At 48.3% G+C, this 26,321-nt stretch overlaps 2 protein-coding genes across 3 annotated transcripts in view; one reads left to right on the top strand and one right to left on the bottom strand.

Moving 5' to 3' along the window:
- ZNF470 (zinc finger protein 470) overlaps positions 1–26,321 on the top strand; it is a 69,818-nt gene that overhangs the window by 41,883 nt on the left and 1,614 nt on the right. The window contains exon 5 of one of the 2 annotated variants that reach the window (XR_009006071.1): positions 16,488–16,570. The gene's annotated coding sequence lies outside the window, so the exon portion shown is untranslated. Of the gene's footprint in view, positions 1–2,459; positions 2,547–16,487; positions 16,571–26,321 lie in introns of those variants that run through there. The other variant, XM_057534060.1, reaches the window with a different exon arrangement.
- LOC103019377 (zinc finger protein 28 homolog) lies at positions 3,596–13,206 on the bottom strand. Its single transcript, XM_007175457.3, has 5 exons — positions 13,195–13,206; positions 10,508–10,672; positions 6,693–6,782; positions 6,154–6,277; positions 3,596–5,790 (listed from the first exon to the last, which is right to left on the bottom strand). The coding sequence occupies exons 1-5, from the start codon at positions 13,204–13,206 to the stop codon at positions 5,555–5,557; spliced, it is 627 nt and encodes a 208-aa protein (XP_007175519.2). The 3' UTR covers positions 3,596–5,554.

Below are 26,321 nucleotides of genomic sequence, written 5' to 3'. Positions count from 1 at the left end.
AGGGGCTGATTGTTCTGACCAGAGAAATGCCATGTGCTGATTGGCTTAGATCTGGGTCTCGCCCTCATCCTTGAAATAGTAGCTGTGGAAGGGGAATGAATGGGAGTGACTGCCCAGATCGGCCTGAAACCACTGTCCGCCCTTGATGTGGGCGTGGGGTCCATTCGGCCCAGGTCACAGTCGGGGAGAAGCGGGATGACACGGAGAAGCCGGCCCCAGCGTCATCGGATGGCCTCTCTGGCTCTTGTTGTGACAGTGAGGTCCTGCTGCGTGTGACTTTTTCTTTGGGGAGCCTTCTCATTGCCTCGGTCACCACGAGGGCCCCCGGTCCTGGCTGTCCTCTGTGCTCTCTTGACCACGGGATGGGGGCAGGGCCCAGAGAGACTGAGAGGCTCCGGGTCACATCTGTTTGCACCAGCTTTGGTCGCCATGCCCCCATTCCCGTCGGCAAGAACAGATGTCATGTGACCAGGTTTCCTGCTTGGTGGGGGGCAGGGGTGGCCAGGTGAGTGGCTGTGACCCACAGGGCAAGTGTGAGCCTTGGATGGATCCAAGGTGAGCCCCAGCTGTGAGCGAGTGAGTTCCTTCTAACCCTCTGTGCTGCTCTTCCCTCTGCTTTAAAAAGGGGGTAGTGGGCATCTCCGAAGTCGATTGTTAGGATGGTCGGGAGCAGGCTAAGCTGCAGGTCCTGGGAACACAGAGCCTCAGACAACAGAGCCCCCAGCCTCTCTGTCTCTCTCCTGCTCCCTCACTTCCCTCTCAGTCTCAGACCAAAAAATTCACCCAGTCCCACTCCTTGTGGTCACTGAGGACCTACATCCCGTCCACCCCTGGGGACACAGGGCTGGTCAGAGCTGGCTGCCAGCTACCATGAGCGTTCCAGCGGCAGGTCAGGGGAGGCAGCCTGGAGGAGGTAAGTCTGACCCACGCCTTAGCACCGGACCGGACGTGGCCCAGTGTCTCCCACTCACATGCCACGCCTTTGACAGCTGCCTCCCCTCAGACCTACGTGGAGGCTGGGAGGTGTCGTCCAGGGGTGTTTCCAGGACGAAGTGGAGACAACCACCCCTCAGGCTGCACCCTGAGGACCTGTCCAGGCAGATCGTGCGGTCAGGCAGGGGCATGAGACACGGTCTTTCAATAAAACGAGCACAGGGAGCTTGGCAACCTTCTAGGCCCCCCAGTAGGAGCTAAGAGTCGGGGTCTCTGACGGTTTGGCCTAGCAGCCACGTCGCCACCCTCCTCCTGTGCTTCCCCCCATCACCTCGTACTCATGAGCTGGGCCACTCAGCCTCTCCCCGCTAGACCTTTCCACACCCGGCCCAGTCCGCTCATAACATGGGAAAGGACGGGGAGGAGGGGTGTGGGAGCACCCTCTTCTCTCGGCGCCACCCGGTCCCTGGTAGGTCAGGACGGGATGCAGGTAACTGAGACCTTGGACAGAGACAAGCCCTGGGGAGTTATCAGAGGCCCGTGGTCACCGTCCAGCATTATTCACTGAGGGCCTGGACACAGATTCAGAAGCTGGTGATGGCCAGGAATCTCCTGGAAGTTTTGGAATTTCAGGAGAGGTGCAAACCATCCTCTCTCAAATCACAGATTTATGAGCCCCCGACATACTGGATGGGATTCTTGTGAACATAAAGTGCTTTGAGTCAAGCAGGCTTATTGTCTAATATATGCCTCATTCACAGCCTTAATAATAATCTTATTATTTTACTATTGATAATAGTGCTGTACTGTTATTATCATTAATTAATAGTAAATAATAAATACAGTGCTCTATTATCAACAGTCAAATAAAATATTAATAAGTACTATCTAGAATGCTATTATTATCCTGGTTTTTCAGCTGAGGAAACTGAGGCTCAGAGTACTAATGCTTTGCTCAAGATCTTGGAGCTGAAAGCTTTTATGTGCAATGTTTCCATTTCCTAAACAGCACCAAATTCCCATATTTAAGAAATGCTACTTGGTCCAGGCCCAAGCAGGCCACATCAGCGACATCTGGGGCAAGAAACAGATTGGACCCCTGGTCTGCAGCCCCTGCAGAGTGGAGGAGTGATCAAGTGGGCTCTGGGGTCAGGGGATCCTGGGCTCAACCACTGGTACTGCCAGTCACCCAGTGGTGAACCTGAGCTTGCTCAGTGCCTCCTTGTCTGTTCAATGGAGGTGATGCGTGACCTCCCACACAGGGTGGAGGTGATGGTGAGGTCACAGAGCTGGGTCAGCATGGACGAAATGCAGCAACAAACCCCAACGACCTGGGGCCTAATTCCTTGCAGCCGATCGTAGGATGATCTCCACAGGGTGACTCGGGGGTCCAAACTCCCTCTACCACCTTCAGCTCACCGCTTCTGGAAACACCCTGGGGTCGGCATCCAGGGGGCGGATGGGGGAAGGGCAGGTGACAAAGGCCCAGCCTTTTCTGGACACATCCCTCTCCTCACCTTCCACAGGGAGGAGTGGTCCATGCCCCCTCCTGGATGCAAGTGGGAAATGCGGTCTCTGGCAGGACAGCTGCGTCCCAGGACTAACTGCACCAGGAAGGAAGGAAAATGAGGAGTGTGGGGGGTCGCTCTCTCCCCCTGCCACCCAAAGTGCAAGGTGGGTGCTCATGCTTTCTAGTAACATGTAGACAGCAGCTACAGTTGCAAAAGGCTAAGTTTCTAGCCATTTAAGGATGTTATAGATTGCATGTGTTCTCCCCAAATTCATATGTTGAAATCGTAACACCCAATAACTTCAAAATGTGACTGCATTTGGAGATAGGGCCTTTAAAGGGATAATTAGGGTTCTGTGAGGTCATATGAGTGGGCCCTAATCCAATGACTGGTGTCCTTCTAAGAAGAGAGAGAGAGATGCCAGGCCGCACATGGGCAGAGGGACAGCCACGTGAAGAGGCCACAAGAGGGCCGCCATCTGCAAGCCAAGGAGAGAGGCCTTAGGAGAAACCAACCCTGCTCACACCCTGATCCCGGACGGTGAGAAAATAGATTTCTGCCATTCAAGCCCATTGCCTGTGGTCTTTTGCCATGGCAGCCGGAGCAAACGAATACAGTGAGTGAGCTACAACAAGCTCCCACTGGACAAACCTTTCTGGCAGAGACGCCAGATCCTGCAGTGAATAGCAGCCATTTAACAGAGAATCACGTTTATTCCCGGTAAAGTGCCAGGTACGCAGGTGATGTTAAACACCAAGGACAGCAGCTGGTCTGAGCCACAGTAAGGGCTTCCCTGGTGGCTCAGTGGTTAAGAATCCACCTGCCAATGCAGGGGACACAGGTTCGAGCCCTGGTCTGGGAATATCCCACATGCTGCAGAGCAACTAAGCCCATGCGCCACAACTACTGAGCCTGCACTCTAGAGCCCGCGAGCCACAACTACTGAGCCCACGTGCCACAACTACTGAAGCCCGTGCGCCTAGAGCCCGTGCTCTGCAACAAGAGAAGCCACTGCAATGAGAAGCCCGCACACCGCAATGAAGAGTAGCCCCTGCTCACCACAACTAGAGAAAGCCCACGTGCAGCAACAAAGACCCAACGCAGCCAAAAATAAATAAATAAATAAATAAATATTTTTAAAAGGCCTAGAGGGAAATGAAAGAACAGAGCCGGACAGTCTCCTCCACTTAGTCCCAGGAGCCCACCTGAGGGAACCACCAAGAGGGACCATGAGACCAAATGGGTTTTGCCAGCCTGTGTTGAGGAAGGGTGTGGAATTCCCACAAGTAACTGTTGCTTGATGGCAGGGGTTGGCCAACCTTTTCCGCAAAAGGCCAGAGACTATGTAGTCTTTGCAAGCCACAAAAGCTCTCTCTGTGTCATATTCTTTTCGCTTTATTTTACAACCCTTCACTTTATTTTACAATGTGAAAGCCATTCTTACCTCGGGGGCCATGTGAAAGCAGGTCTGGCCCTGGGGCTGCGGTTTGCCAACCCCTGCCTGATCTAATCTCTCCCCTGGGAATGGGGATAATTTTTGGAGCCTGGTGCAGAACGAAAATATGGGGCCCTCTGTCCAGAGATTATTCAGCATTTCAAAACGGTGACTGCAGAGCGTGAGACCGAGTGTGGGCCGGGCCCTGTGTGGTTGCACAGGTCGCACACTGCTGAAGTAGGGTGGCTGTCGCCTGTCCTGAGGAAATTCTCAGGAATGTGTCACAAGCCCCAAGGGCGTCTCTTGACGTCCCTAAGTTGATTCTAAAGTGATGACGGGAGGCTGAAACTTGGCCGCCATCTCAGGCCTGACCTGTGACAGGTTATCTGGGAGGGTAGGCAGAAGGCTGGGCTCCCTGGCGGGCCCCCCGCGGCAGCATGGGTCTTCTGGTGGCAGGTGAGGTTCCCGATGCGCCTGAAGCCTTGCCGCACACCTTGCACTCATAGGGCCACTCCCCGGTGGGGATCCTCCGGTAAGCCGTCAGCGTGGGCTGGTGCGGGAAGTCTTTCCCACACTGCCCGCACTGGTAGGGCTTCTCCCCTGTGTGGATTCGGCCGTGCTGGATCAGGGTGGGCTTCCGCACGAAGGCCTTGCTGCACACGCCGCACTGGAAGGGCCTCTCGTCGCTGTCGATGGCCTGATGCTGGAGCAGGAAGGACACCTTCCGGAAGCTTCTCCCGCATTCGCCGCAGCGGTAGGGCTTCTCAGCCGTGTGGACCTGCAGGTGAATGCAGAGGTGCGCCTTCTGGCTGAAGGTCTTGCTGCATTCCGTGCACTCAAAGGGTCTCTCTACGGTGTGGGTCCGCCGGTGCACGGTGAGGTAGCCCTTCTGGCTGTAGGATCTCCCGCGGGCGCCGCCATGGAAAGGCTTCTCGCCCGTACACCACGAGCTGCGCCTTCTGGCTGAAGGCCTTGACGCACTCGGCGCAGCGGAGGGGCCGCTCACCGTCGTGGAGCCTCTCGTGCAGGCTCAGCGCGGAAGACTTGGTGAAGCACTTGCCGCCCTGGCGGCACTGGTAGGCCTTCTCCCCGGTGTGCGGTGCTCCACCAAGGTCATGCTCTGCGCGAAGGCCTTGCCGCACTCATAGCACTTGAACGGCCGCCCGCCCGTGTGCGTGCGGTGGTGGTTGACCAGCTAGGATTTCTTGCGGAAGCCCTTCCCGCACACCCTGCACGGGTGGGGCCTCTCGCCTCTGGGGGCCCACTGGTGCCCGAGGAGGGAGGAGCGCTTGGTGAAGTGCTTACCGCACAGGTCACACACGAAGGGCTTCTCCCCGGTGTGGATGCGCTGGTGGTCCACCAGGTTGGTGATGAGGGCGAAGGCCTTGCCACACTCGCCGCACTTGTAGGGCCGCTCGCCGGTGTGCGTGCGCCGGTGCACCGTGAGGTTGGCACGCTGGCAGAAGGCCTTGCCGCCCTCGGCGCACGTGAACGGCTTCTCGCCGGTGTGGACGCGCCGGTGCACCGTGAGCGTGGCTTTCCTGCGGGAGCGTCTCCCACACTCGCCGCACGCGAAGGCTTTGTCCAGGGCGTGTGCGCGCGCGCGCGCTGGTGCTGCGCCAGCTCGGTGCAGTGCGCAAAGGCCTCCCCGCACTCCTGGCACACACAGGGCTTCTCAGTGACGGCAGGGGCTCTGCCAGTCGGGATTCCGCGGGCCGCACTTGTGGGGGCCCCTCCCTCCTGGAATTCCTGGCTGATGCCCGGAAGGGGCCCTTCCTGAAGCTGTCCCGGCCTCTCCTGATGCACAGCCCCAGGGGCAGCCCCCTCCCAGCTCTTCCAGGTCCAGCTCAGGGGATACTCCTGCAGGGACAGCTTCCACTGGGCCGTTCCTCTCCGGTCTAGACTCCATTTCTGAAAGAGACGGAAAACACGAATGTCACCCATGTCACCTACTCCCAGAGCTGGAAGGCGTGAGGGCTGGGGGCTGGGAAAGCAAAGAGAATCCTCCTCAAGTACTTGCCAAGGGCTCTGGATGAGGCCTAGTGTGTGCGTGCAATGGACAGAATATATGTGCCCCCCCCAAATTCATATGTGGAAATCCTAATCCCCAGGTGATGGCGTTAGGTGGTTGGGAGGTGATTAGGTCATAAAGGCAGAGTACTCACAAATGGGATTAGTGAGACCTCTTTCACTCCTTCCTCCTTGTGAGGACACAGCGAGAAGGGGCCACCTATGAACCAGGAATAGGGCCCTCCCCAGAACCCCCCGTTTTACCCAGGGAGCTCAAGTTCTGGAAGTTCTCAAGCATCACATCCTTGTACAGGTCCCTCTGAGCCAGCTCCAGCTGCTGCCACTCCTGTGTGAAGTTCACGGCCACATCTTTGAATGTCACCAACTCCTGTGACAGCAAAGATGTCTGGTTCAACCAGGCCGGCAGGGCTGGAGGAGCCAGGGAGGTGGGGCAAGGCCCTGGCCTCAGTGGGTCCTCCCAGGGAATATCCCCCTCCCCCAGCACAGAATGGCACTGGCACACAGTAGGTGCTCAAGAAACGTCAGCTGTCATTAGGATGACATCATTATTACAGGGCTGGGACTGGATTTGGTTTGGGGCTTCAGGGCTGTGTGGCGGTCCCCAAGGCCATCCCAAAGTTTGATGATTCTCTATGAGGACTTGTGGGACTCGGCATAAAGTTGTATTCGTGGCCACCCCGCCCCAGGTGACAGGGCACAGGCCCCGGAGGGGGGGCTCCAGCAGGGCCTCATTTGACTCTGGCCGCCCACAAGGAGGAGGGCAAGGAGCTGACACTACTCACCAGGGCCTTGTCAGCCGGCAGCTGGGTAACCATCCCTCCACTGCCCACAGTGACCAGGGGATGGGTGGTGGGGTCTGGGGGCTGATGGAGCTGTGGTGGAGGGAGAGAAAGAGAGGGGGGGACAGTGAGAGACCGGGCCTAGCCCTGCCCCCTGGATTCACACGCACACACACACACACACACACACACACACACACACACACCCAGCTCTTCTCATCCAGAGAAACAGAGACACAGCACACACCTCCCATGGGCTCACGCTACCCAGGCACCCCCACAGTGTGGTGGCTGGGGAAGTGGGGAGTGGGGGTGTCTCTCCCAGGTGGGATCAGACCCAGGGCCACTCTGCCTAGACACCCCCATCAGGACCTGGACTTGAGATCCACCCTTAGGGCCAAGCGGCTGAGCCCCCACCACTGCCCCAGGCCCCGGCTTACACTTGGGGTCCAGCTCTGCTACCAGATGAAAAAGCCCCCAGGAACAAAGGCCCAGGGACAGAGAAATCAGTCCCCAGCTGCAGAGTGTTCATCACGCCCTTGACTGCTCCGTACTGCATCAGCTTCCTCTGGCCACCATCCCTGACCCAGCTCGTGGGGCTCTGGAGAGAACCAGGGCCTCTCACCTAGGCGCTGACCCAGGCCTTGCCTGCCACTCTCCTTTGACACTTGTTGCCTGGGCTGGTGAACTGTGAGGCCGCAGGAGCCAGATACCTGGGTTTCAATTCTGGCTCTGCCACTTACCTGCTGTGTAGCTTTGGGCAGGTTACTCAACCTCTCTGTGCCTCAGTTTCCTCATCTAGAAATGGGCATAAGGTCCCCATCTCATGGGGTCATTATGACGTTTCAACAAGTTAGTGTAAGTAACTTGCTATGAACAGTGCTTGCCGTATGGTAAGGGATATATGTTTTATTGTTGTTGTTATTTTATTATCGCCATCTATATACTCAACATTCTTCCTACTAAACTGGGCTTCCCTTTATTATCTTTTATTCCAGTACCCTGCAAAGGATTTGGCCCACAACTAGCCGCCCCTCACCCCCTCCTTTTTTATTATGCTCAAATACACATAAAATTTAACATTTTACCCATTTTAAAGTGTACAATTCAGTGGCATTTAGTACATTCATAATGTTGTGTAACCATTACCGCTATCTAGTTCCAAAACATTTTCATCACCCCCAAAAGGAAACCTCGCACCCATGAAGCAGTCCCTCCCCATTCCCTCCTCACCGCAGGCCCTGGCAACCACCAATCTGCTTTCTGATTCCATGGATTTGCCTGTTCTGGACATTTCATACACATGGAATCCTACACTATGTGGCCCTTTGTGTCTGGCTTGTTTCACTGAGCTGGGTGTATTTGAGGTTCACCCATGTGGTAGCATGTATCAGGGCCTCATTCCTTTTCATGGCTGAATAATATTCCCTTGTGTGACCATACCACGTTTTGTTATCCATTCCTCTGCTAATGGACATTAGGGTTGTTTTCACATTTTGGCTGTTGTAATGCTGCCATGAATATGCATGGTCAGGTGCAAACATACCTTGGAGATGTTGTGGGTTAGGTTTCCAACCACCACAATAAGGCAAATATCGCAATAAGGAGAGTCACACAAATTTTTTGGTTTCCCAGGGCATATAAAGTTATGTCTATATTATACTGTAATCTGTTAAGTGTGCAGTAGCATGATGTCTAAAAAAAAGTACATATCTTAATTTAAAAATCCTTTATTGCTAAACAATGCTGACCATCATCTGAGCCTTAGTGAGTGGTAGTTTTTTTGCAATAGTAACATCAAAGATCACTGATCACAGATCACCGTAACAAATAATTTTAAAAAGTTTGAAGTATTTCCAGAATTGCCAAAATGTGACACAGAGACAAGAAGTCAGCAAATGCTGTTGGAAAAATGGCACCAATAGACTTGATCAATGCAGGGTTGCCACAAGCCTTCAATTTGTAAAAAACGCAGTATCTGCGAAACACAATAAAACGAGATATATCTATATTTGAGCACATAAGGTGCACACACATTCTAAATACCGTATCTATGTGCATATGAGATGTAACCACACACTAAATACCATATGTACATGCATATAAGATATATAGAAACTGATATACATGACATGTGTATAAGATATATACACAAAATATCACATATACATGTATATGGTTCAATCACACACTAAATGCCACATATATATGTATATAAGATATATGTGATCTTATATCTGTGTGCTATGGTACTAAATACCATTTATACCTGTATAAATGTGTAATGTGTAATCATGCACACTAAATACTACATATGCACGTGTGTAAGATATATGTAAACTGATTATATATATACTACAGTTCTGAATACCATATACATGGGCATATAAACTATTTACACAGAACAAATACCATATATACATATATATAAGGTAAATAAACTCTAAATACCATATTCCCTTGTAAATAAGGTGTATATATAAAGATATACTAAATGCTGTACATGTATATAATAAGGTCTATTAATACATGCTCACATGAAATACCATAATTACATTAATACACGTAACTACACCAAATACCGTATACATGTATATACATGTACTCTAGTAAAAACTGTATTTCATTTACTCCAAGAGACCATAGGTTAAAAGAAAACATGATTTTATCTCACTAAGGAAAAAAAAGAATCTGCCAATTAAACCACAACATACCGTCAGTGGTAAGACACATCCTAATTTCGGAGATATTAAACTATGAAAAAAAACGGATCTTCGAATTAAGGAGTAAAGTTGAATCACTATATGTTCGGACTGAAACGACGCAGGAACACAAGCTCTAACATTCTCTGGCTGCACCCCACTGCATGGCCTGGCAGACGCCCCACCCTAGAGAGCACTATTCTGACAGCGGCCAGACCCTGGATCCAGACTGCCTGGGTTCCAATCTCGGCTCTGCCACATCCTAGTTGTGTGTTCCTGGGCAGGTCACTTAACCTCTGTTTCCTCCTCTGTAAGGTGAGGGACATAATACCCCTACTTTATAGGGTTGTTGTGAGAATTAAGTGAGTCAGTACAGATAAAGACCCCTAGAATGGTGCCGGACACGGAGCTTCCTAAGTGTGGTTATTAAGTCGCACTTAATAACCCCCCGGTGGTGATGGTGCGGGGGGGTGGGGGTGGGGTGGGGAGTCTTTTCTTTTCGGTGCCTCAGTTATGGGGAAGTCACAGTGCGTACCGGCTGAGGCTACTGCAAGGGTTTAACGAGCTGAAAGGGCGTCTCTCTCACTTCATCAGCATCAGCATCAACGGGAGAGCTTAGGAGGCCACGGCCCCGGGGGACACACCCAGGGAATCTGGGTCGGTCTTCCCGGGAGAGGGGGCCCGAGGATCTGCATCTCTGACGACCTCCGGGCGGGCGACGCTGGCATTGCTGGAGCGGGGCACCCTCTGCGGGGCGCGGAGTGAGTATTCAGCTAAGCACTCAGCTTAACTGACTAAGCACTGAGCACTCAGCTCAACGCCCGGCACTGAGGAAATCAACGCTCCGTGACTGCCAGCAGCGGCGGGGCCGTTACTATTACCTAAACAGTAGCGAGAACGGAGCAGATCCGGCGGATGGAGCCCCGCGGTGCACCTCGGCTACAGGTGCGGTCCTCGCACCCACTGTCCAGGCGGGGAAACTGAGGCACGCAGGGGCGGGGCAGGGATTCAGAGCCCCCGCCGGGGTCCCTCCCGCGATCCAGGGTGTATGGTTCTCCCCCTCGACGAAAACCCGGCGGACAAGTGAACCCGGCGGGGCGGGCTGCGCGGACTCACCGGCGGCCGCGGGGCCGCTGTGGGGCTCTGACCGCGATATGTCCAGCGAGAGCGCGGTCTGCGCCTGCGCGGCTCCGCTGCTCCCGCCCCGCCCCCGCGCCGCGCGAGGCCACACCCACCCCGCGCTCCCAGACTCCTCCGCGCGCCGACCGGGATGGGCGGGGCCTGAGAGGTGGGAGAAGAAGAGGGATTAGTGGGGAGGAGGGAGATGGAGAGGGGATTGGAAAGAGTGGGAGGGGAGGGGGGAAAGGAAGGAGGGAGGAGGAGTTAGGGGAGGGGTGGAGGGTGGCGGGCGAGATGGAGAGGGGCGGGGAGGAGAGTGGTACTCCTACTGGGAGAAGGGGAGGGGAAACAGGAGGGAGAAATGGGGAGGAGGGAAGAGAAAAAGAGGGGCAGGAGGGGAGGGGCTTGAGAGAAGAGGGAGGGGAGGGGGAAAGGAAGGAGAGGGAAGAGAAGAAGGAAGGGAGGGGGTTGGGAAGGAGAGCGGGGAGGGGAGGAGGATGAAGGAATGAAGAAGGGAAGAAAGGAATTGCTTCAACAATACTGAAAAAAAAACAACAAGAATTGATTAGGACTGGTTGGGAGACAGGTCTGCCCGGTTCAAATCCCAGCTCTGTGTCTTTGGACCCGTGTCCTAATGTTCTGAGCCTCTGTTTCCTCGTCTGTAAAGAGGTTGCAGTCAGGAAACCTGCACTATAGATGGGGTTGTTGTGTGGATGACGTGAGTTAATTGGCATAAAATCCTTTCAAAAGGAACTGGGGCCCGCAAAACAGCGCTGTCCGACCCAACTTTATGCACAGATGCAGAAGTTCTCTGTCTGCGATGTTCAGTATGGTGGCCACTGACCACGTGTGGCTCTTGAGCACTTGGCATGTGGCTAGTGTGGCCATGGAACTGAATTCTTAGTTGTACTTAATTTGATAAATTAAAATTTTCGTAGTTGCTATGGCTACTGGCTACTGCGTTGGACGTTGTAGTTCTAAAGCCTTAGCTGTTTTCGTGACATATACTAAGCTTCTCTTGTGTTTTATAACAGTTTGATGGGGCCTCTTAAAAAACCCACAGCAACCACAATAGCAACAGCACTTTGGGGGTCTTTTTTAAGTGCCAGGGATTGTCCTAAGGACTTGACGTGGATTAACCATTTGAATCTTCTCATAGTCATGGGACGTTGCCTCTCACTGGGTATAACAAGTCTTACTACTATTATCATTTGAGTGTGTACTCTGCCCTCCGCCCCACTGAAACTCTTAACACATATGTCATTTAACTGCAGGAGGAGAGGCTTAGGTATAATATATTTGGGAAAGGCCACAGGACAGGGTCAGCAAGATGGGAGTAGCACGTGGTTGCGTTTTGTCTCTCTTTGGATCTGCGCTAGAAGATCCTGAAGCTGCGACCACCGTCCCAGGGCATGTGTGTGGTCCTAGGACTGGGTCCTTCATGCTACCTCTTCCCATAAGCTTTTTTTTTTTTTATTGCTCCTCTTCCCCCCCCCCCATTTCCTTTTTCCATTAAAAATTTTCTCTGGGAATCCCCTGGCAGTCCAGTGGTTAAGATTCTGCACTTCCACTGCCAGGGCCCTGGGTTCGATCCCTGGTCAGGGAACTAAGACCAGGAACTAAGATCCCACAAACCAGGTGGTGCAGCCAAAAAACAAACATACAAATATATAAATAAATCAGTAAATTCTCATTTTCGATATTAAAAATGGCCATGATTTTTTGCAGCTTCTGCTCTCAGGAGCTGGACTCTGTTTTCCCATTCCCTGAACATGTGCTGTCTTCGTGGGTTGCTTTGACCAATACGATATGGCAGAAGTGATGCTGTAGGATTTTGGAGGTTAGACCTTCTGATTCTGGCACCAGTTCCAATGTGTGTGTGTTTTTCCCAAAACCACCAAGCAGTTCTCTGACACCAGCTGGGAGTTGGAGACATTATCTACCTGGAGATAGCATCAGTTAGCGATACCAGTACACCTTCCCAGAATGATTTCCCTACTGGCACTCCCCCTGCCAATGTATAAGAATGTCTGTCTTAATTACTGCCTGGCCCATTATGTGGGGTGGCTGGGCTGTGCGTTCCTGAGTTTTTGGATCTTAACTACATGGAAGAAAGCCAAGGTTGGGGGTGAGCGGGTAGAGACTGCTCAGTGTCCCGCAAAACTTGTCTCTACTTCTATTGTGCCAGAACCCCTAAGTTTTAGCTGCATTTCCCAGTCTCTCTTGTAGCTGGATGTGGCCCGGTAACTAGGTTCTGACCAACGAGGTGCAAATGACAGCATCAGGTTATAGCTTCCGGGGTGGACTGCTGCATTCAGATTCTGGCTTTGTTGTTCCCCTGTTAAGGAATGTTGGGAAAGTGACTTAATTTCTCTGCACCTCAGTTGCCTCATCTGTACAATGGGGATAAGGATAGTATCTACCTTATAGTGTTGTAATGAAGAGCAAATGAAGTAATACAGTGAAGCAATTAGAACAGTTCTTGGCACAAAAGGGTTCTATTATGTGTCATAATTATCATTATAATAATTTTATTATCACTTCCTAAGGTTGATGTGAGGTTCAAGTGCAACCATGCTCCATGCCTATTATCAGAACAAATTTCCCTGGAGTTTATTGGTCTCCCACGACCAGGGAGAAATATTAGGAGGGAATTAAATCCATCCATCTCCCCACCCACTCACCTCCAGCGGCATCATCACCCTCGGAGGCACCATAGATTTTCCATTTCCTTCATCATAGATACTCATTTACCCAACCGATATTCTCCAATGCATGAAAATTCATACGGGGAATTTTCCTTTTGCCCAAGTTTCTTTAAAGAGCTGCCTACAGGGAATGTGGGTGTTTATTTACAGGTGACCACCTGCTTTACAGAGAGAGGCAGGTGTGAAGTTGCCATTTTTCACTGCTGAATTCAATGTATCCCAGGGAGGTTGGTGTGAGCAGAAGTGTGTGGAAAGGGGGAGGAGAGAATTAGGTCAAGGAGCCTGAGGTTGTTTTCCTTTCTTTCCCCCTTAGTGGTGGAGGAGAGGCGGTTTTAAGTATGTGCATATGTAGAATTTCTGCATCTTCTGATAATCAGGAATCTCAAGAGACAAGAGGCTTCAGGGTGAGTGGAGAGTCGTTCATTCAGCGAATATCTGAGCAGCTCCTCTGTGCCAGGCACTGTTCTAGGGGCTGGGAACCCAGCAGTGAGCAAACCAAAGCCCTTTGTCATATGGAACCAGGAGCACTCATTTCTGAGCATGATCAGAGGTAATTAGGTGGAGGGTGAAGGGGAAGGCTACTTCAGCTTGGGCAGTCGGGGAGGCCTCTCTAAGGAGGGGATATCTGAGCAGAGCCCCAGTTAGCAAAGACCGCTGTGTGCCTATCTGGAGGAAGGATAGCCTCCTCTCACCCCAAGGTTCACTGGAACCTTGCTCAGAAGACAGGAAAAATGGGCAGCACCCAAGAATCTGTCCTTAGAAAGTTGGCTAAGTAGCTTAGGATTCGTCTGGGTAAGAAGTGGTGAGGAAGACTTGAATATACTGATATGGAAGGAGCTCTGGTTACAGTATTAAATGAAAAATCAAATGAACAATTGACCACAGTGTATCTTGTGTATTCTCATTTATGTTTTTAAAAAGTATATATATACACTATATATATAGTGCATATATATACTGTACATATATAACTATGTAACTATATATAAAGTATATATACTTATGTCTATATAACTATATAACTATACAGCCTTATATACATATATATATATATAGAGAGAGAGAGAGAGAGAGAAGTATCGATAGAAGAAACGCTACTACTTCTGTACAGGTTGTTAATCTATTGAGATGCTTCTCTGAAAGTTGGTAAATAGCTGCTGACTGAACGCCTCTGACGCTGCTGCCTTGTCCTGTCCTACATATCACCCAAAGGGTGCCAGCTGTTGGTGATTAAAATTCTCAGACTGACTCCTGCTTCTTTACAGGTTGCTAATTTATTGAAACGCCTCTGTGAGAGAGACAGGGCAGAGTGTACTTACTGTACCTCACCTGAAACTGGGACCCTCCTGTTGCCCTTCAAAAAGTAGTGATGAAATCCTACAAGCCTATGGGACAGTAAAGAGAATAAGACAACTTACCTCCCATGTCTTTCTTTATTGACATATAGTTGATTTATAGTGTTTTGTTAGTTTCTGCTGTACAGCAAAGTGATTCAGCTATACATATGTATGCATTCTTTTTTTTTTTTTTTTTTTTTAATTTATGGCTGTGTTGGGTCTTCGTTTCTGTGCAAGGGCTTTCTCCAGTTGTGGCAAGCGGGGGCCACTCTTCATCACGGTGCGCAGGCCTCTCGCTATCGCTGCCTCTCTTGTTGCGGAGCACAGGCTCCAGACGCGCAGGCTCAGCAGTTGTGGCTCAGGGGCCTGGTTGCTCCGCGGCATGTGGGATCTTCCCAGACCAGGGCTCGAACCCGTGTCCCCTGCATTGGCAGGCGGATTCTCAACCACTGCGCCACCAGGGAAGCCCTGTATGCATTCTTTTTATGTTCTTTTCCATTATGGTGTATCCCAGGATATTGAATATAGCTCCCTGTGCTCTACAGGAGGACCTTGTTGTCTATCCATTCTCTATATAATAGTTTGCATCTGCTGACCCCAAACCCCCACTCCATCCCTCCCCCATTACCTCCCATGTGTCTGCCACTCAGAACTATTTGATTTTTTTTAAGTATGTGGGTACATGACTGATTTCAGAAAGAAGTTTTTTTTTAAAGTAATTTAATATTTTATTTATTCATTTATTTTTGGCTGTGTTGGGTCTTCGTTGCTGTGTGTCGGCTTTTCTCTAATTGCGGCGAGCGGGGGCTAGTCTTCGTTGCGGTGTGCGGGCTTCTCATTGCAGTGGCTTCTCTTGTGGAGCATGGGCTCTAGGCGCACAGGCTTCAGTAGTTGTGGCACGCGGGCTCTGTAGTTGTGGCTCACGGGCTCAGTAGTTGTGGTTCATGGGCTCTAGAGTGCAGGCTCAGTAGTTGTGGCACATGGGCTTAGTTGCTCCGCCACATGTGGGATCTTCCCAGACCAGGGCTCGAACCCGTGTCCCCTGCATTAGCAGGCAGATTCTTAACCACTGTGCCACCAGGGAAGTCCCAGAAAGAAGTTTTAAATCACTGTACATCTCATGTCAACATTGTATCCCAATTCTTTATTCATTTTATCCTAATGTTTTAAAAACATACATATTTTTCCACCTTATGCATTTATTATTTATTTAAGAGCTTATTTGATACAACACTCAAAAGGGACAGAGAATATAAGACAAAAAACAGCGTTCTCCTCATCTTCCAACACCAGATTCTCTTCTGGTAACCACAATTATCAGTTTCTTTAGAAACCTGCAAGGGATGCTGTACACACACATACACACACACAGCCCTCATCTTATCCTATCAGGCCCAACAAACCAGGGAATCAAACGGTAGGACTGTCTTTCCCATCGCTGGTGGTCTGGATCTTTGGGAGGACGATGTGGGTTTCCATGGCAATCAACCGTCTCCCAGGGATGGAAAGAAAAACAGGTTGGCTGCCCAAGGATGGATCCAGGATCCTCTCTGGGAGGAGAGGACTCTTGTGGAGAACTGACCGCCATCCCCCAGCCCCCTCCCTGGCGAATTTACAAACCCTATTTTGGGGTGAGGCTGGGAAGGGGAGGGCTGTCTCCTGTGGTGTTGAAAAGCCTTCTGAAGTAGGCTGTCTGTGGGGCGGAGTAGGTTTTAGAGCCTGTGAGTTTCGGGTCTGAATCACAACTCTGCTACTTACTGGCCGTATGAGCCAGGTGATCTGGTTTAATAGGGACCAGAAGGGTGACTGCTGTGTGCTAGACAGTGGGAATTAGGGGTGAGCAAGACCATTCATAGTTCACCTCTCAGAGAGGGACTTAACTTCTCCAAATCTCTCTTTTAAACTTATTATTTTGTTTTTCTTTCTTGACAGTCAACAAGTGCACACATTTTCTCTGTCAAAGATCAAGATTTCCTGCTGATCTCACTTCAGCAACCCCAGTCTCTGCTCTAGAGGTGAGTGACTGCTGTGGATTTGGGGTGCACTGGAAGTGTGCTTTTACTTTTCATTTACATACGTAGTCTCTGTGCCTACAGAAGGAAATGGGATTTGTGTGTGCATATCTGCAAATGCATTGATACTGGCCTGACTTTCCTTATCTTGGCTAATATTACCCATCCCATAATAACAATGCCAAATGCATATCAGCCTCTTACTATGATATACGCACTGTTGTTATTGACTAAGTTGTCATAATTAAATCGATATGTCATATTTCATTGATGTTAAGGTGCACTTTTACTTTTTTTTATTGCTAACATCTCTGACATTGAAATACAATGGTCAGTGTTTGGATTTTAGGATTTTTAACTTCTTATTTGGTAAACAATACACGTGGAAGCAAAACTGTCACATTCACGGCGTGCCATAGTCCAGGAAGAAAAATTAGTTTATACCCTGAGATTAACCAAATATAACAGGGTCATCCTATTTAGTCCTGATCCCCAAAAAACCAAAAACTTCCTGTAAACCTGGAATTTAAGCAAAATCAACTTTATCCGTGAGTTTTGCCATACTGAAATTTGAGGGTCTGTCATGAACTTTCTGACTGTGATAATCGTTTAACAAAATTAGTGGTTTTTTGGGGGAAATTCACTGGCAGTTCAGCGACTCGAGTCCTTCAGTGAAAGGACTCTGCACTTTCACTCCCGGGGGCCCGGATCCAATTCCCGGTTGGGAAACTAAGATTCTGCAAGATGTGCAGTGCGGCAAAAAAAAAAAAAAAAATTAGTGGGTTTTCATCATGAACAAACAAATGTAACCTTGATAAACTCGGTAATGTCTTGTGAGCTTTTTCTTTTAAATACGTTTTGTGTTTTAAATTTGGCAAACCTTTACATACACATCTATGCATCCACAGAAAATATCTGACATTGTTTTACGTGTTGTTGGTTTTTTCATGTAAGGGATGTCAGACTCCATCTGTGGCTTTGCAACGTGCTTTTTTCCCATACAATGATGTGTCTTTGAGACCTTTCCATATTGGTCCACAAAGATCTATTTTGTTCTGTAAAATGAGGATAATAACATCACCCTATGGATAGCATCTTGTTGAGGACACGATAAGCTATCAATAAATGTTACTTGATTTATAAAGATTCTGTCTTTAGAATGTGAACCCCATCAGTCAGACCACAGAAAAGCTCTGTGGGCACATATTTCTCTAAGCAGACGTGGCAACTCTCTGTCATTTTATATTTCACCCTAGACACCCCAAGTGACTGGATGCTTTAAGGTTTTTGGCAACTAGGTGAGTTTTTCTCACATCAGTCATTCTACTTTTTGCCTGCAGAGTAAACTGAAGAATCTTCAGTAGTCGTGAAACAAGAAGGTCTTTGGCAACAGATTGCCCTGGGTTACATCATGGCTGTGTGGTTTAGAAGTTGAATTTGGGTCTCTCTCAAGGGGTCTGAGGCTTCCAAATGATTACTGTTTGGAAATAGCCTAAGTGTCTGCTAGTTGAGGGAAGGGCCATGGTAAATAGATGCAACCACACAATGTGATTAATTTTCCCTGAAATTGTTAAAAGGGATAAAGTAAGTTCTTCTCCTTGTGGGGTGATCCTTACTGACCAGATTCCATGCTTGGTGGCACACAACCCTGCCTTCTGGGCCACCACTGATGGACTGGAGGAGGGAACATCACTTCACCTGGCCATGACGTGGTCCCATGGCAGAGTCTTGCTCAGTAGGGATTCCATGACCTTGGACGACTCAACCAGGCAAATCTTGGGCTGCATCCAGCCAACTGATGTGCTTAGTTCAGTTCACTCATTTTCTTTTTAATTTAGTGAGTTACCAACTTTAAGATATTGGGATATCTTGTCTTTACAAACATCACCTTTCATTCATTTAACCCTTCAAAAAATTCATAGACCATCTAGAAGAAGTGTTCTAGATGCTGGAGGCTTGGAGATGAAATAGAAACAGATAGTCCCTACCATCATGGAGCCTAAATTCTAGAAGTTGAGACAGACAGTAGGCAAGAAAAATATATAATGTAATGAGCTACAGCTTCTTTAGAGAATTTGGAATATCAAAACCCACTGGGCTGACAATGCCATGAGAGGACAGAAAAGTATGTAAGAGCCAGATTTCAGTGTCTCTACCTGATCAACGAGCTCAAGTCAAAGACGCAAATCTTCCTCCCCCTTGAAGAGGTGTGGAAATCATCCACTTAGGAAAAGGGGAAATGCCTCAGGCATCCTGGGTGTCCCCTGCAAAATCCATCACATAGTGGGTGCTTTGTGAATGTCTGTCTCTTCATAGTGGTGGGAAAAGCTGTGGCTTCCCTGGTGACCAGATCTTTGGGAATGACAAACGTGTTCATTCATTCATCAATCCCAGAATGGTTGGATTTTACCCCAGGGACTCATTTTTTAAGATCTTACACAATTCAAAACCTACATAATTCAAGACTAATCCTAACAAAAGATGGCCGGCATGTTTATTCACCAGCTAAGATGGTACAAAAATAACAAACACAGTTTACACAATTGAACATATTCGCAAGTATGGATTTTTGAGGAATTTTTTTCTAAATTTTAAAAAAATATATATGTTTTATATATATATATATATATATATATATATATATGTATATATTTATTTATTTATTTATTATTTGGTTGTGCTGGGTCTTAGTTGCGGCAGGCAGGCTCCTTAGTTGCAGCATGCGAACTCTTAGTTGTGGCATGCATGTGGGATCTAGTTTCCCCAGGGATCGAACCCGGGGCCCCCTGCATTGGAGGCATGGAGTCTTAACCACTGTACCATCAGGGAAGTCCCGAGGAATTTTTAAATCACAAGGCTTCTTGTCATTTCAAAAAGTGCCACCCAAAGCTCATGATTTCAGATGTTTGCAGTTCAGGTTGGCATGAAATATAGCCGTGATGTATTTATGTAAATCTACAATAATTTCCTTCTTGTAGCCCCCACATCACAACATAGAAACGAAGGGCTCGTCACTCCCCATCTCATTTCCCTGCCTCCCCCAATCCAACGTAACCAACAGCCTGAGTTCTGGCACACCTTCCCCTTGTTTTCCTATATTCAGAGATGTTTTGGAAACTTCGTGTTAATAATTCCAGTAAGATGTAGCCAGGTCCTGCAGTCCTAAGAGCCAAAGCTGCCTCTTAAAAATGACTGCAGATTTTTTTTCCCCTCATTTGCTTTCATTCCAGAGAGCTTTGTTTCCAGGCAACAGCGGGGCCTTTCCCAGGAGGGTGGGTACTTTGAAAAAGTGACAGAGAGAGACGGAGGGAAGGAGGGAGGGAGGGAGAGAGAGGGAGAGAGAGTCTCCAGCTCTTGTGCCTAAAGGTTCAGCACCACGGACAGATCCACCTGAAGGGTTTCAGAACCGCGGACAGTACCGGGAGCCTACTTTTGCCACTGCCCCTGCTAGATGCATGTGCTCTTTGAGCAGATTTCTGAGCCCACTCCCAACCCTCAGCCCCAGAGTCTTCGAATGCTGATATCTGAGTAATCCAGGCTCTCCTGGTGCTGACCTCAGAAACTCGGGCATCGAACACTTAACATGCCCCAAAGGGAGTTTTGGATTTTCTCCACACACACAAAAACGTAACCCTACTTAATGCACTGCAAGACACTCAGCTGGTCAGGTTCATAGCCCAAAAATCGTGCTTGATTCCTCCCTTCCTCTCACTCTTCCCATTCCGACCATCCGTGAGGGCTCTCAGCTCCACCTCCAAAGTATTCCCTGAATCTGTCCACTGCTTTCCACACGCACTGCGACCACCAAATGCAACTGTTTCTCACCTGGTGTACAACAACCTCCTAACTGATCCTCTGTACCTATAGCCCCTTCTGTATCATTCCTTACATAATAGTTTCAGCGATGCCTTGAAAATCTAAATCAGATTATATCACACCTTTCCTCTACCCTTCCGTCACTTCCCAACGCACCTACAATAACATTCAAAGATGTTACTGTGAGGGACTTCCCTTGTGGTCCAGTGGTTAAGACTCCATGCTTCCACTGCAGGGGCAACGGGTTCAATCCCTGGTTGGGGAACCAGGATCCCACATGCCATGCGGCACGGCCAAAAAAAAAAAAAAATGATGTTACTGTGGCTTTCAAGACCCTGGATGCCTCTCTGACCCTATCCCCCATCACTCTCTCCTTTACCTGACCGCTCTGGCCACACTGGCCTCCTTGTTGTCCCCCTGCACCTTTGCACATGCTGTTCTACCTGCCACAGATTCTTGCATAACTGGCTCCTTTCCACCTTTCAGGATTTAGCTCAAAATGCCACCTCTTCAAAAAGACCACCTCCCATCTAAAGTGGCCTCACCATTACTATCACATAGTTCTACGTCATGTACCTCATAGAACTAGCACAAACTATATTTTATTTTATATTTTTGGGTTTATTTGTCCGTTGTCTGTTTTCATCACTAGCAGGTAAACTTCATCAAGTCATTTATCTTGATTGTCCTAGTCAACCAAGACAGCATCTGCCACATAGCAGCTGTTTCATAAGTCTTTGTTGAATGAATGAATGAATGAATGAATAAATTGTCAGCTAGTCATGGAGCCCCAAAGAGATGTCAACAGCACTCAACTTCTGGTAGAACGGTGGTCATCTGTGCTGGCCCAAGGTTTGAGAGCCGTGTTGCCAGTCCCCAAGATGACCCCCAAGTTTGGTGATTCACTAGGAGAACTCACTGAACTCATCATGGCTGTGGTTTATCCCAGAGAAAGGATACAAAGCTCAATCAGCAAAGGGACAAGGCTCATGGAGATAATACATCTTTACCCTTTACCATAGCCTCACGGTAATCAGAGTTTACTTCTCCACACCCTGGCTTGCCATGAGGCTACAGCAAGAGGAAAATGTGTTATGCTACAGCAGGAAGATGGCAAACGTGGGCCAGTAGTTCAATTTACCACACCAAGCAGCAGCTTCTAACTATGATTTATTAATCTTGATTTTATTTCCTTTTTTTTTTTTTTTTGTAATGGCACACGAAACTGGCTTTCGGTTTATAAGGCTGCTCTAAAGTTTCCTTTGTAAAGGTCCTTTTGAAAGGGTTTTACAAAACGAGATCATTTACAATAAAAATATCAGATAAATGATTATTTACTTATATTCAGATGTTATGTGGAAATGGAAACAGTCATAAAGTGGTATCCATTAATGCAGAGACATGGCAAACGTTGATAAAGGGATATATGAATGACGGAAGTTTGAGAAAAATGAGAGTTAGACATAGAATGAGATTCTAGACACTGTCTCCTCACTGCCTTCTCCTCTTTCGGGAAGAAATCTTCACCCAAGAAGTCATTCAGCAGTCTTCCCCAGCTCCCCAGGGCCTTGAGGGAGCTCCTCAAACTTGAGTGTATTTTAAGAACAACCTTTAATTATCTGAACTATCAGGACCACTTGTGGAATTTTCCCCGTGTTGAGAACCTGGTGCTCAGTAATAATGATAACATGATGTCATTTCTTGAGCAGTCAATATATGTGAAGCATGTGTATTATTCACTTGATGTTCACCATAGCCTGTGAGGTAGGAACTTCATTGTCCCCATTCTACAGATAAGGAAACTGAGACCGAGTTAATTCACTTCCCAAAGTTGCACAGCTGGTTTGTGGTAGATCTGGGTCAGGAGGCCGAGCTCTCAACCCCCTGAAGGCTCCCCGACCTGGTCTCCTGCACTAAATGACTGGTTATTATAGGAAGTAGTGAGGGGTCAGGCATTCCATGGTGGTCCAGTGGTTAGGACTTGGCTCTCTCACTGCCACGGGTTTGATCTCTGGTCTGGGAACTAAAATACTGTAAGCCACTCGGTGCGGCAAACAAACAAACAAGGAAGGAAATAGTGAGGGGTGAATTAAGAGTCTTACTCTAAAATCTGTCTCTCCCCTCTTCACACTGACCTATCCTTGGAATGCCTGGAAACCCACCTCCTAAACAGTTAAACAAAGGAAGTTTCCCCTCCCAATTATGTGACATAGATGGATACTCGTAAGAAAACCAATCTCAATTCTTTCATAGTCTTGTCATGTATCCTCTGGACAAATCATTTAATTCCTTTACACCTAGTTCCCTTCTCTGGAAAAAAAGAAAAAACAAAAACAAAAAAAAACAAGGCTAATAATACCTGCCATTTGGGTCTGCTGGGATTAATAAGATAATTTACATACGATGCATTTGCTCATCCTATCTGTTGGATAAATTAGTTATTTGGGCTGTTTTTCTGAGTAACCAGGATTATTCAGTTGTCTCTCCATTGGGAAAAGAAAGTTAAATCCTTACCTCACATCATTCAAAAAAATTTCAGAAGGTTCAAGCAACTAAACATCTAAAACAAGACTGTAAAGTATGAGATCTTATAGGAAAGTGTGTTTATGAGATAAAGATGAGGAAAAGCATTTAAAAATTGATTTCTTGGACTTTATCAAAATCCAAGACTTCAGGCACTGTGTAAGCAAAGTGAAGAGAAAAGGGACAGGCCAGGAGAAAATATCTGCCACAGAGTAACAGGCAAAGGGTCAATATCCAGAATAAAGAATTCCTGTAAATCAATAAGTAAAAGCTAAAAAAAGAAACAAATAGAATAATGCAGGGAGGGTACAAATGGGCACTTCACAGAAGGGAAGATAAATCTGGCCAACAAACATGTACATTTCCTCCATCTCCCTAGGAAATGAAATAAGACTCTAAAGGGAGACTATTTCCCCCCCATCTATGGCTTTGTCAAAAGTTTAAAATTTGGGGGCTTCCCTGGTGGCACAGTGGTTAAGAATCCGCCTGCCAATGCAGAGGACACGGGTTTGAGCCTTGGTCCGGGAAGATCCCACATGCCGTGGAGCAGCTAAGCCCGTGTGCCACAACTACTGAGCCTGCGCTCTAGAGCCCGCAAGCCACAACTACTGAGCCCACGTGCCTAGAGCCCGTGCTCCGCAACAAGAGAAGCCATGACAATGAGAAGCCTGCACACCGCAACGAAGAGGAGCCCCCGCTCGCCACAACTAGAGAAAGCCCGTGCTCAGCAATGAAGACCCAACACAGCCAAAAAAAAGTTTAAAATTTTGATGTAACCTTCAGGAGAGGCGGTGGTCATTGCATTGTAAAGGTGAATAAACAATAATAATAGCAGGTAATAGCTATTAAGCAGTGTATATGCGTTACTTACTTTTTACCTTCAAAGCAATCCTGGCTGCTCTGTTTAATCCTCTCTGCTCAGTTGTCTTTCTCCTCCTGGAGATTGTGACCTTGCTCAACTGATCTTCAGATTCTCAATGCTTAGCACAGGCCTGGCACAAAGTTCCAGCTGAGAAATGGTTTGAAAAAAGTCATTTCCATTCGAGCACTTTATGGGTGGCAAATATTCACGGGGTCTCCCGGGGTGGTGATGTGTCAGCTCAGCTTTGGAGTACGGGCAGGATGTCTAGAAGCCCACACAGAAGGGCAAGGATGAGCCAGGAAGAGGAAAAAACCTTTTTGTTCCTTCATTCATTAGGTACTCACTGTGTATGAAAGCTCACAATGACTGTAGGAGGAAGTTGCTGTTATCATCACCACCCTCGTTTTATTTTATTTTATTTTATTTTTTAATAAATTTATGTATTTATTTATTTAATTTTGGCTGCGTTGGGTCTTTGTTGCCATGCGCGGGCTTCTCATTGCAGTGGCTTCTCTTGTTGCAGAGCACGGGCTGTAGGTGCGCAGACTTCAGTAGTTGTGGCACACGGGCTCAGTAGTTGTGGTGCACGGGCTTAGTTGCTCCACGGCATGTGGGATCTTCCCGGCCCAGGGCTCGAACCAGTGTCCACTGCATTTGACAGGCGGATTCTTAACCACTGCGCCACCAGGGAAGTCCCACCCTCCTTTTATTTTATGTTTTTACTTATTTATTTATTTATTTATTTATCATTTTTGGCCTCGCCGCTGAGCTTGTGGAATCTCAGTTCCCCGACCAGGGATCGAACCTGTGCCCCCTGCAGTGAAAGCACAGAGTCCTAACCACTGGACCACCAGGGAATTCCCAGCACCCTCATTTTGCAGCTGAGCACACTGAAGCTCAGAGAGGTTAAAGTGACCTGTCAAAGTCACACAGCTAATGCGTGGCAGAGCGGAAATTCACGCCATGCACTCGCACCCACACCTTGCTCTTTAACCACTCTGCTGTGATGGCTGCAATTAGCATCTTATTAACACCAGCCCTTCTTTCCCCACCTTCGAGATTACCCTCTCATTCTAGCACCCCAACTAGGATTTACCCCTCTTTTTCCTTTAAATTACCTCCCTTCTTTTCTAGCAATAATGTCCTTGAGGACCCTCTGCTAAGTGAAATAAATCGGTCACAAAAATACTGTGTGATTCTAGTTATACAACGTGCCTACAGTAGGCAAATTCAGAGAGTCAGAAAGTAGTCTGGGGAGTTCCCTGTTAGTCCGGTGGTTAGAGCTCCGCACTCTCCCTGCCGAGGGCCTGGGTACAATCCCTGGTTGGGGAACTAAGATCCCATAAGTATGGTGGTGGCCAGGGGTTGGGGGAGGGGGAGGGGGAGAGGGGGATTCTGCGTTTAATGGGGACAGAGTGTGATACACAGAGTTCTAGAGATGGATGGTGGTGATGAGTGCACAACAATGTGAATGTACACTTTAAAATGGTTAAGATGGTAAAATTTCTTGTTATGTGTATTTTACTCTTTTTTTTTTTTGGCCGTGCGGCATGTGGGATGTTAGTTCACTGACCAAGGATTGAACCCGTGTGCCCTGAAGTGGAAGTGCAGCGTCTTAACCACTGGGCCGCCAGGGAATTCCCTACTCATTTTTTTTTTTTTAAGATTTTTTGACGTGGCCCACTTTTAAAATCTTTATTGAATTTATTACAATATTGCTTCTGTTTTATGTGTTGAGTTTTTGGCCCCAAGGCATGTGGGATCTTAGCTCCCCGACCAGGGATCAAACCCACAACCCCTGCATTGGAAGGCAAAGTCTTAACCATTGGACCACCAGGGAAGTCCCTACTCAACTTTTTAAAAAAGAAATTTAAAAGGGTGCTGAAGAGGGGGAATTCTCTCCCTGGGATTCAGTGTTCTGTAGTCCTGGGTGTGTTAAACCTGCCTCCTGGGCTGACCTGATAATGGGCGAGTGCAGGGACTGTGGTGGTGGAGGGTTAGAGACCAAGAAAGGAAGCTGGCCTCTGCCCTGCATGGGATGCCTTGAAAGCGTCTTGACCAGCAAAAGTCTTGTGCAGGGTGAAGCTGGGGGGATAGACTGGGGATTGGGGTTAGGGGACAGGATCGGGGTGGGGGGTCAGGTGTGGAGTGGACCACAGGGGACAGAGAAGGGACAGAGCAGGTGGACTCAGGGATTGATCAATTGGATGTGAGGGTGAGGAAGGGGTCGAGTTGCCAGTGAAGCCTGCAGAGACTGATGGGGAAGATGGTGGAGCCGGAGTCCCAGGGGACAGGGAGTGCTGGGGGGAGAGGACAGAGGTGTCTGGGGAACGTGTTTGAATTTGGGTTTCAGGGGCCTGTGAGCCTGCCCTCTCTGTAAGGAAGACCTACGTGATGATTGGCGAGGTAGAAGAAAAGAAGATATTCTGCATATTTGTAAATTATATGTTAAGTTCTACTATGAAAAAGCTTCATATCTACTCATGGGTACAAGGACAGCACTGCCTGCCACTGTCTCTCCATTCTTGGGCTCAACAATCATCATTTGCATGT

Source organism: Balaenoptera acutorostrata, chromosome 19, assembly GCF_949987535.1.
Source record: "Balaenoptera acutorostrata chromosome 19, mBalAcu1.1, whole genome shotgun sequence".
In the NCBI taxonomy this organism is placed as follows: Eukaryota; Metazoa; Chordata; class Mammalia; order Artiodactyla; family Balaenopteridae; genus Balaenoptera; species Balaenoptera acutorostrata.
The sequence above is the reverse complement of the archived record's forward strand: the minus strand, read 5'-3'. Positions and strand labels throughout refer to the sequence as shown.

What these genes read in the sequence shown, in the direction of transcription:
- LOC103019377 (XM_007175457.3), bottom strand. An exon ending in CAGCGGCCCCGCGGCCGCCG is followed by an intron (nt 6,783 to 10,507) that starts GTGAGTCCGCGC and finishes CCTCCACCACAG; the next exon opens with CTCCATCAGCCCCCAGACCC. An exon ending in CCAGAACTTGAGCTCCCTGG is followed by an intron (nt 5,791 to 6,153) that starts GTAAAACGGGGG and finishes CGTCTCTTTCAG; the next exon opens with AAATGGAGTCTAGACCGGAG.